This window comes from Centruroides vittatus, unplaced genomic scaffold (assembly GCF_030686945.1).
Source record: "Centruroides vittatus isolate TY-2023 unplaced genomic scaffold, ASM3068694v2 contig_970, whole genome shotgun sequence".
NCBI classification, from domain to species: Eukaryota; Metazoa; Arthropoda; class Arachnida; order Scorpiones; family Buthidae; genus Centruroides; species Centruroides vittatus.
Genome location: NW_027122643.1, coordinates 1,936,415 through 1,948,595, shown reverse-complemented (window position 1 = coordinate 1,948,595; position 12,181 = coordinate 1,936,415). Strand labels below are relative to the sequence as shown.

At 26.7% G+C, this 12,181-nt stretch overlaps 1 protein-coding gene across 1 annotated transcript in view; it reads right to left on the bottom strand.

The window, feature by feature from the left end:
- Positions 1-12,181, bottom strand: part of LOC136985466 (cell adhesion molecule Dscam1-like) — a 112,306-nt gene that overhangs the window by 51,991 nt on the left and 48,134 nt on the right. Inside the window, exons 5-7 of the mRNA XM_067282755.1 lie at positions 3,169-3,462; positions 2,356-2,625; positions 1,075-1,482 (exon numbers count right to left, since the gene is read on the bottom strand). Coding sequence (XP_067138856.1) covers positions 1,075-1,482; positions 2,356-2,625; positions 3,169-3,462 — 972 coding nt within the window. The remainder of the gene's footprint in view (positions 1-1,074; positions 1,483-2,355; positions 2,626-3,168; positions 3,463-12,181) is intronic.

The window sequence follows — 12,181 nt, the reverse complement described above, 5'->3', positions numbered from 1 at the left end:
AAGTAATTTCTTAATCTGCATAGTACAAAAGCTAGTTGTCCTTTTTCTGGCAGAAATTACTCTCTGTATAATTCTAGTCCTAAAGATTTTTTTTTTTAGATTGCTGAAAGTAACAAATCTCTTCTCATTTACATTTACATAAAACTAACAAAAACATCTTTGAACAAATAATCCATCAAAGATAAAATCTTATTAATGAAAGCTTGAAATCTCGCATGAGGCAACAATGGCATCAACGTTGTCTATGGCAATATTTACATACCATCTTTGATGTTCGTTCATGCATGCTTTCCTTTATTTTATGCCTTAGTGGAATACTTGATGACAAAGCTATTACATTAATATATTGCAGTTGCTGAGGAAGTTAAGAAACTTGTTCACTGTAAAGTTACTATCTGTAGTCTGTTGTTTTAATTAGAAACTTTAGAAAGATTTTTTAGAATTTCCTCTCTGAAAAAATTTTGATTTTTATATTTATTTTTTTATCTCTCAAAATAATAAAAAAAACTGTTGAATTTTCTATTAAAAATAATATTTAAAGTATACGTTCTGTAATATTCTGGTTATCGTATAAATATTATTAAAACGTGTGTACTGTACGTCTAATGATTTTATGAAGAAATAATTAAATAACAAAAAACAATGAAAATTTGTATTTGCTAAATTAATTAATGTGAAAGCATATACTTTTTTCAAAGTATATGTTTTGAACATATTTAACAACAGTGACTAATGGTCATTGTTTAGAAATCGAATCGTTAAATAATTATAACCAAGGATATGACATCTAATAGAAAAAAATTAACAATTCCTGAAAGATAATAAATTATTTAAAATATATAATTAAGCATCAATATATAAATTAATGACATAAATGTTTTTGACATTCTTCTATTTATAATTTTATTAATAAACCTAAAAATTTCTTACTAAAATGCTCATTCATTAATCTTGGTTATATTCACTAAATCGCGCTTTTATGAGAGATTTTTTTAAAATATTAAATTAATTAAAACTGCGAAAATTACTTTGTTATTAAACATAACAAGTTTATAGATTATAAAACAAACTTGCCTTTCTTCCAGATCACAGATGGTGTTGGATAGCCCGATACAGGGCATCTATACAACAGAGTCTCTTTAGCTACTACAGTAATGTTTCCCATTGGTCTAATATAAGGTGGTCCGATGATATCTATTCTTTCAGCGTGAACAACATAACCGGCATCATTTTGAGCTTTACATTGATATACGCCACCGTCTTCCCTCATAACGCTGCTAATGTTGACAAAACTGACAACTTCGCTCGATACACTAACAAAGTCTCCATATTGCACACGGTGATTTTCTGGAATTGCTTTGTTATCTAGTGTCCATGTTACTCTTGGTAATGGATTTCCAATTGCTGTACATCTAAGAGCCAATCTTCTACCTGGAGCTAATATCTTCTTAGAAAAAGTGAAAGAAAAGTGTGGAGCATCTTCTGTAAGTAAAAATTCAATTTATCTTTCAAATGTGTAATACAATTAACGCTATAAGTTCTTACGTATATAGCTCTTAGAAAAAAAAAGTATAACAAATGATTTCTTTTAAAAAAGTGATGTAAAATATTATTATCAATAATAAATGGAGAAATAATTTTGATATAATTTTTCTACCCCCCTTTAGAATGCATCATTAATATTGGCAGAATAGGGAGAAGCGAACGATTGGGAAAAAATCGCCTGTAAAAATAAGACGTGACAAGAAGCTTTATGTTAGAATCTTGGCCATTATGAACCATGAAAAGTTACAAACATTAACTGAATGACGTCAAAAAACATACACTAACCTCAACATTATGTCAAGTGACAAGCTAACACTAAAAGACGTGACTTTGCTAAATCTTCGAAAAAATAAACCAAGCGTAGATTGAAAAAGATTCTTTATAGTTAATAAAATATATTTTGAACGCAATAAATATTTTATTGCGAGATATAATAGAGAATTTGATGCTTTATTTAAACACCACTAAAAGAAATTTTCTATTAATACCCTATTACTATCGAATTGAGATAATTTTATGGAATTAATCTCAGAAATGCGTGTTTTTTTATGTAAAAAATATATCGTTAAAGAGTATTAAAATTCATATTTAATTTATGGATATGAATTATGTTCTATTTTTATATATCAAATTTCCTATTATTTAATTAAACCGGAAATATTTACAATGTTTTTTATATGCATAGAAATGTATATATAGATTTCATCAGAGCTGTTTTTTCTCTTTGCGGAAATATCTCTTTTATTCAAAAATTCGCAAAATATATTAAGACATATAAAAATCAATAGAGTAAAATATACATCACAATACCTGATAAGGTTAGTTGTGCCGTTCCTTGTGCTGATTGCCATTCGTTATATACAAAACATTGATACATTCCTTGGTCTGATCTCTGAACAGAAGTGATGTGCAACAAACGATTAGATATTAGACGAATTCTGGTGTTGGGTAACAGATGTCTTTGATCTTTTAACCAGATCACAGAATTGATTGGATAACCGGCTATCGAGCAGTTGAAAGTCACTGATCTTCCAGCTTCGACCGTTAAAGGATCAGGATGTAACCAGACTGACAAGTTGCCTGTAAATGTTGAGTACTTAACATCATAATGTATCTACGTAATTTGTTTCTCCGAGATTTTATTGACGTTTCTGAAACATTAGCTCGGTAAAAATACGGATGTATTTTAAACGTACCGATAATTTTTCATACCTTTTGACATTTATCATAGGCATATGCTAAATATTTTATTTAGTTCGGCTTATTTATCTTGTAAAATGACAAGGTGTCTATTATTTATTGCTTAGGGAGCGAAGATAGATTAATATTCTAGAAACTGTCTTTACTTAAACTTCAGAAAAAAAAAGATTATACGGTAAATTATTTAATTTTGTGATGTTTCCTAAAAATTTCATTATTTGATATGTAAGAGCGATTGTTTTATTAAAGTTTTATAACCTTATAAATTATAAAAGTCATTTTTCTTTACACCAAAATAAAATTTTGAGTTAGTTTAAATTTTATTACATATAATATATGTAAATTGTTTAAAGTTTAAATGATATAAAAATTAATCATTACTTTAAAAATAAAATATCGACATATGCAACCGATTATTTTTACCTTTAACAGAAAGAACTGTTTCTGTTCTTTCTTCACCGACATTATTTGATACAACGCATACGTATTTTCCACTATCTTGCTGTATAGTTCTTGAAATGAATAGCGTTCCATCTATTTGAAACATTCTTTCCCCTAAATGAACCGGTATAAGCTGACTATCTTCGTTCTTGTACCATCTATAAATAGGCACAGGATAACCTTGTGCAGCACAAGGGAGTTCCACTGCTCTTTCTTCAAATGTTTCTACAGTAAGCCTTCCATTGGTTATGCGGGGAGGAATCGAACCAGTCGGATCTAAAAACATAAAACACGAAAAATCACTAATCCGTCATACGTTGGACATTATGACAAGAGTCCATTTTCTTTTGACGAGAATAGATGAAGAGAGAATGATAGATCGTAGCTTATTTCTTTTGTAATCCAGTTTTTCCATTAATTGAAGATTATGAGAAGAAAAAAAATAACACAAATAGCAATTTTCTTCTATGTAACAACTTTTAAAAATTTTTTTTAGGTTGATAACTAGCGCTTTATCCATAATTTTAAACAAAATGACATTAGCGTTAAGTCGCTGCAAGAAAACAATTTTTTATCTTATATTGTATACAATACTTAAGAATTTAAAAAACAAAAAAAGTTTTTTATTTTATAATAGTGTATTAAAATGCGAATAATTAAAGAAGGTTTAACACTCAACAGTGCAAAGTCGAAAGATATATTCCTATATAATAATTTAACAATTATTCATTTTATAATTTAAACTGGTGGATTTTCTGGTTCATTTCTCTAATTATGTTAGAATAATAAATTACGCCATTAACTAATAAGTTTTAAAATTAAACTCTAAACGAATGCAATTTTTCTTAAAGGTAAGATAAATTAGTAAAGCTCAAATCAAAATCGATATTTATCTTCAACAAGGATACATACACGTCTACCCTTGTTTATTTTATTTAATTAAAGCTTAATTGAAAACTTTATAACATAAATAACTAATTTTATAAAATTGCGAAAAAACGAAGATTTGGAATTTACTACGAACTTACAAAAGATATTTTAATTGATTTTTATAACGAAACTCTTTAATTAAAAGCATACATTCATAGAGAAGGAATTGAAGATTCCCATAAAAACTTAATTAACGAATATGAAAACAATTATTTATTCAGTCGCAAATTAAAACTGGCAATAATTATTCTAATGAACGGTTTAAAAAAATCTATAATGGAAAAGTAGCATTTTATTTTCAAAACTTGATCGAATAATAAATTACACAAGTACTATAACAAATGATATTCATTTTGCTCGAAGCGAGAGAACTGTTTACATTAGAACACATTCTTTTAATAATTGATGAGGAATTGGACATCTGCCTTCGATATTTTAGAAAAATATTCAAGCTAGCACGCTAAGAAATGCAAAGAGATATAGTAATTATCTGCGATATTATAGGAATTAAATCTTGGATAATCATTTCTAGATATGTTTCAAGGCTTCCTCTCTAAGAATTGATGATCTTCAGTAAATTATCCAAGAGTGTCGAAATTCATTAAAATTTTCTCTACGATTCCAACGGTGTGTTGTCACAAGTGTGGTTTGTGAAATAAAGAACTTGATGGATCGTCTATATAAAGATAGCCGAACATAACATTGACGTTAAGAGTTTTACAGTTCATTTCAATAATCCTCTTGTTGTCTGCAAAGCCTTCTAAAAGGCCTTTGACCTTACGTTCATTTCGAAAATATGCTTCTTTTGTTTTTTAGGATTTTCTCATTAATGTTGGTTATTTAAAGGATTAACAAGTTTCTATTCAGCTTTTGTTCAATGTATTGTAAAATAATTCCAACCGGATAAATTCCCGTGGATATTTCTTTAGTTAAATAAACTGCCATAAAAGAATTTCAATATTGCGAGTAATCCAGTTTGCAGAATGTAATACATTAAGAATATTGCCCATTTTATTTTAAAAGACATTTTTTGTACTTTTTCTTTTGTCGGAAAATCGGTAGATTAAGCAATTTAATTAAAAAACAAGCCGTGATTATTGTAAGTTTACAGAAAAAAAGACGAAGATATAACTCAGTATTTATTATTAAAATATCTCTAACTCTCTTAATACATTCAATAAATTGTTTCAATATAAACATGTACTCTGCTCTGCATTCATATCAATGTTGTTTGGCAATCATTCAAAAGTACTCATATATATATATATATATATATATATATATATATATATATATAGAGAGAGAGAGAGTTACTCCTTTAAATTTTCGATGAATGTACACAAACATCGTTTAATTTGTATTCTCCATTATTCGTATATTATTTATTTACTAATTAGTTCGGACGATTGACATTATTTACATTAATAATTTAATAGAAAAATCGTTTTATAAAATAACCCAATTTATATACGTATTTATTCATTAACATATAAATTCTAAATAAGTTTCCAAATGCTTGGTTAATTTTAAGTAAATAGATAATGATGTTCCTAAATATAATCTCACAAAGTAAATGTACTAATTATGAAAATGTCAGAAAGATATCTTACTCTATCTTAATCTTTGTTACTTTATTTTAAGAAAAATTATGTCAAATTAAAATGTAACAATTTTTCTTGTATTTTTTTTACGATTTTATCATTTATAATATTTGAAAAGTGAAGTGCATTATTAAAATAAAACTTAAATGCACATTTATCAAATAAAATTTTAATTAAGAAAGAGAAAATTACATCTTTAATTCACAGTATTAATTTGTTAAATATTTTTAATTGCAAGATTTAAATATAAAATGAAAAATGCATTTACAGTTTGTTAGTAAACCATAATTAGAAATGTAAAATAATATTTATTAATTTTTTTTTAAATTAATGATTTGTTTTGAAAATTTTATGAAACGAGCAAGATAAATATAACTTTACAGAATTCTATCGTACATAGCAATGAATTTTATAAATTGCCTTAATTTATGAAAAGATTTTAAAATAAAAGAAAAGAAAATGGTCAACTCTGTTAGTACACGTATGTTGAATCTAGTAAAGAATTCAATGTATTTCGTTTTGTTTTATGTTTATGGGTAGAGAGGATGAACAGGAGATAGTGTATTGACTAAGTACGATAGTCGAATTTTTTCCTTTTTTGACTTTAGAGAGAAATTCGGTATCTTTTTACAATTCTTTTCATCCTTATTTGTACTTTTCGAGTGGAATTTCTTACTACGTGGATTGAAAGAATATCTTTATCAAAGAAGTTAAAACCTCTTCCGCTCAGTCAAGCAGTAAAATGAATTCCTTTTTATTTTATACGTAGTGAGAAGTGATAAATATGTTGCTGTAAAAATTAGCTAATTTAATTTAAATATTAAAACACGAACAACGTTTTAAAATATACAGTAATTCAATTTAATATTAATGTATAATAAGCAATTACTGAAGAAATAACTATAGAAAAGTTTTTAAGTTTTACTGTAAAAATTATCTGAATTTCTTTAAAACAACGATATCAAATATTGAATACTTTAATGCTTTTTTTCAGATACAAAAACTTCTAACATCTTTAGATACCCGCATTTCTTTAAAATTGTAGATTCAGAAATTATTACTTTTGTTTGACGTAAAACTTTGCTTAAAACTGTATTTTCAACTATCTTAAGAAAGGAATTCAAGAATTAACAATTTTTAATACTAAAAATACACTTCTGTCTTAAAAAAATAAAAATTAATTAAGAAAAATATATGGAAGATTCTTTATTTTATGTACAACTCTACTTAGATTTAAAATATAAATTGAAGAAAACTGAAAAATTATGTAATTTTAAGACATATTTTGATAAACAGAACATCTTTACATTAAGAAAAATTTTATACTAGTAAGAGGCATAATAAACTCCATGTTTTTTTCTTTGATAAAGACCTGAAGATATATAATCGAAAAATAAAAACTGTTCCCAAAAGTTAAGAAAAACATTTTTATAATGGAAACAAGACTTCTTATCAATTCTCACGAGACAATGAAAATAATATTATATAAATATCTTTTGATAATATTTTTAGCTATGAAAAAGAAGAAATTTGTTTTGATGATAAAGAAGAAATCATTATTAACGATAATCATAATTAAATAAACCAGTCCATTAAGAATTTCAAAAGTAAAAAAAAATAATGAAAAAAGTATAGAATATAATAAATTATTTTTGATACGAAAAAGTACATATCACTGAGAATAAAGTAAAAACTTTCAGATAACTTACTATAAACAAATTAATGAAACGATTAAGGTTGCACATTAAAATTAAAACAAAGAAAAAGTGTTACTAAGGAAAACTTCTGTATATTAAGTCGGAGATACCAAGTAAATGGGAGTATTACAAGAAAAAAAAGCTATTTCGAAGTAGAGTTATACTATACAAATTTAGGAAAGATGAAGGAAAGAAATTCGATTATTATGAATTTACGAAAAACAAAAATTAATTACAAGAACAAAAAGCCTAAATATTGCAACTTTCAGTTGAAAGGAATAAAAGAAATAGAAGTTGATTGCGCCAACAAAATTGATGAATTTTTCTTAGAGTTATGTGAAATATCTTGACGAAGTAGACAAACGTCAAGTATAGAAAAAGAATGGAAAAATTGACGATGCAATCGACAGAAATCATTTCCTCCAAATAAATCGATAAATAGGGATATCGAGAGCCAATCCTGAAGGGAAACCGATGATCCCTCTCTGACCATTAGAACAACTAAACTATCAAAACAAATACCATAGTGTATCATAATAACAGTTAAATGAAAATAATATACTACGGTTGTAATGAAGTGTAAGATAGGTAATTAAACAGATTGTGTAGCTACACAAATGATTAATGCTTAAAAATTTGACTTTTTATTAAAAAAATTGTTATAATTAGAATAACATTCAACATTAATAACAATGGTATTGTTCTGCAATAGAAAATTTAATCATATAAAAGCAGAATACCAAATGAATTAACAGAAAAATCTTCTCTGGAATTTCAACAATTTCTTTTGAGTTTAGTATATGTTACTTAACAATAATATCAAACTAATGTGATATTAATGTTTATCATCATACAGTTTTATATCTTAATACGAAATCTTGCATGTATTCTACATACATTTTAATTTGATTAAATCATTATAGATGATATACACAGAATTATAAAGTGTAAAGTGGAAATCTTTGCTTAAAGCTATAGAATCAAAAGATAATTTTTAAAAAATAGAAAATAAATTAATATTAATTACTTTTTCATTTAAATATCTTGGATTCTTAATACTAATTCAAACAAAATTTAAAACAATCTACTTTTACTACAGAATAAAATAGACATTCTTTCATGCTCACTTTAATAAATTAAATTTGATTAGGTTTCAAGTACTTAGTAATTTTATTCATTTATTACAATTAGGAAAACTGTATAAAGATATTTAAAAATCTAATTAGCCTTCATATTTCCACAGTATTTCATAAATAAACACAGTAAACCCCTCGCTAACTCGGACTTCGCCTAACTCGAAAAATTTTTTTCGAAACAGTAATTTAAAATTTCTTGACAATAGAAAAATTATAATTAACGAGTGTTTTCGACATCCCGAAGTCTTTGCGATATCGTGCATTATAATACTGTAGTGGGTAAGTTACTAAAGACTGTATACTGTACTGTCATGAAACTTTTTGAGCTCATTTCCTGTAATGATAAATTCAGTTCAGTAAAACTTCCGTATAGAGCTGATCGTAATAAATTACTATACTGTATATCTACGTTATTGTTTTCCATGTCTTTACGTCAGAGGGGAAAAAACCTGGTAAATTCAGACAACCTTCATCTCCTGCTAGTCCCAATTGGCATTAGTTTACTGTAATAGTAATTAATAAAATAGTTGTATACATTTTAAAATTTCCATAAACATTATGGATCTACATACGGTAGTTCAATAGAAGTGTTGTTCAATATTAAATTTTTATTACTTCTGAAACTCAAGAACATTCTTGAAAGGTGAAATATTCAAAATGTAAACCCAATTTTTATTTTTGTTTTTTCTTGTTTTTTTGAAAGACATCGAATTCCCATTATAACACATTCACACGGATCAAATGCACTAGTAAAAATAAAAATAAATTATTCGAGCTTCCAAGTACAACCTGCACGATATAAGAAGCAAATTTATTGTATATCGTTTAAATAAGAAATTTATTCCATTATTACTTGTTTGATCATGTATTTTTCTTCTACTTTCATCCTGCATTTATTTATAAAACATTCATTGCGACATTGCTGCTCCGACATTCTTTCAATGACTCTGTTTTCTTTTAACACAAAGAACAAAACCAATATTATTTTAAATTACATGTAGACAAAATTTCTCAAGGCACTTTGCTGTAATGATCAGTCATAAAATGTGGTTTTTTTACATCATTTCGCATGTCAAAACAATATAAATTTAAAAAGATATAGTAAGTAACTTTCCAGAAATTCGTTTGTAAAGATACGTGCTTTAGAATATCTTTTAGTTTTAAATTTTGCTTTATTTAAGTTTCGAAAGAGAAGCCATGTCTACATGTCTAATGATTTGTTTTCAAAATTAAGAAATTGTAATATAAATATATTTTTTCTCTAAGTTTAATTTCTTAGTAAGTTTATTTTTCTAAGTTTTTTTCACATATTAGATATAAAAATATCTCATTCTTATTTTCTAGAATGAGTATTTATTAATTACATAAAATATAGTAGGAAACGCATCTTGAAAGTTATATAAGTTATAAAGTTACACATTTGAGCAAAATAATTTATGTGAATTAGTATAAAATAGACTGTTTATGCTGATATGTAGATTAGTTTTAGGATACATCACCTCAAAGAAGGCTCTAAAAGTATTTGTCATAATTTACTGAAGCGCAGATAGCGAAGGGAGCAAGCGACTCAAATTGACAAATCACTAAAATACTACGTTTTACGAAGTAATAACTCGACCAATTTGAACAAAGTTTTATTAATTGCTTATTAATAGAAGTTATAAAATGATGTGTCATGACAGAGGCCAAATTTTAAAATTCGACCTATAACGAAAGATTTCGAGGCTCAAATATCATCCCATGTTAAACCAATGAGAAAATTTTGTATTGTGTAAACGTAGCGCGCGATACCCGACATTCGAAATACGGCGATGCTCTTGTCAAATTTTTTTTTGAATACCAATCTTCTTTTTTCATTTTTTTGGAAAAATTTACTATATATACCTTAATATATTATACCTTGCACAACGTTTATTGTGTAAGTTAACGAAGTTTTAGAACAAAGGTAAGAATTTACTGCTTATACAGAATGACAAGTTGCTTTAATTTAACGCTCCCTAATGGTATAACGTGAGTTCACAAGACGTCACTGCGCTTCAATCAGGAATGAAGTTCTCCTATTATTAGTTGTATGATTATTATACTATTATAAATTACACTAAAATATATTATACTATACTTCTACACTGAACTACATTCCTAAACCAGAACCTTTTAGATATCAAGACAAGAGTACGCCACTTGTCTTTTTGAGACATTTTTTAAATATTATACTGAAAGAAGTTAAAAATTATATTTTATTTCTTGAGTTACATGATTTAACAAAAATTAAAGGTCTGTTTTTCTTAATATACAACTGCAATAGAATAAACTAGATTTTCGTCCCTGACTGAAGCGCAGCGACTACTTGCAAACTCACGTTAGGTCATTAGGAGGTGTTAAATTAAAGCAACTCGTTACTCTGCATAAGTAGTAAATTGTTACCTTTGTTCTAAAACTTTGTTAACTTATACAATAAACGTTGTGCAAGGTATAATACATTAAGGTCAATTTTTCCAGAAAAATGGGAAAAGTAGATCGATATTAAAAAATTTGACAATGGCTTCGCCGTATTTTGAATGTCGGGTAGCGCACCCCTTGTTTACGTTTTCGTAATACAAAATTTTCCCATTGACTGAACATGGGGATGATATTTGACTCCCGAATTCTACCGTTCTAAGTCGAATTGTAAAATTTGGCCTCCGTCACGAAACGCAATTTTATTACTTCTTATAATGTGCAGGATGTTTTTTCAAATCGGTCATATCATTACTTCGCAAAACATTTCAGCAATTTGTCAATTTGAGTCACTGTCTAGGAAGATTGCCCGCTTCACTATCTACTCTTCAATAATATAATAGTATAGAGGTATTAGTGACAAGTAGAAGAATTTATAATACTGAATTATACTGTGGTATAATTTATTGCAACAATAAAAGCAACTAATTTATAATAATTATAGTTTATGATAAATCATATAATACTATGCAGTCTGATGACGTATATATGTAGCGGATTAAAAAATTCAAACTAGGGAGTTTCTATGCATAATTCAAAAGGTAGGATTTTTACAAATAAATATTGAAAATAATACTAAAAAATTTACTTTAAATGAGTAGTAAAACTATCGTTCTACAAGTAAATTTTTCAAAACTTTTTTCTTTGTATAAAATTCAATATACTTCCAGTACTACCGATGCTTTGAGATGCTGCAATATAAATATGTTGAGTAATACAAAAATTCAATTACCCGAATGTGATCCTGTGAAATTTCTTAGCGACCCTAAACAACATCTTTATAACCATGAAAACAGGAAATAAACTTATAAGAGAAAAATACCGAAAATAAGTAACATCTTTATAAGTTATAGCAGAATTTACTACAATCAACATTATTAAAGTAATGATAAAACGAAAGTTTTAAAAAAGTAATTAAATTTCTAATTAGTCTACATTGTTTTACTGTTGTGAGATATGTTTTCTGGTATCTAAACGTAGAAAATTCATTTAAAATGATCGATAAAATGGAAAGTTAGAAGTCGGTACAGATGCAAGTTGATGTACTGTACATGAAAAGACGCAAAATCGTTATCTGGTTACGCAGAGAAGTTAGGAAATTCTCCGGTGAGTTGGAAGAGCAAGTAACAAAACT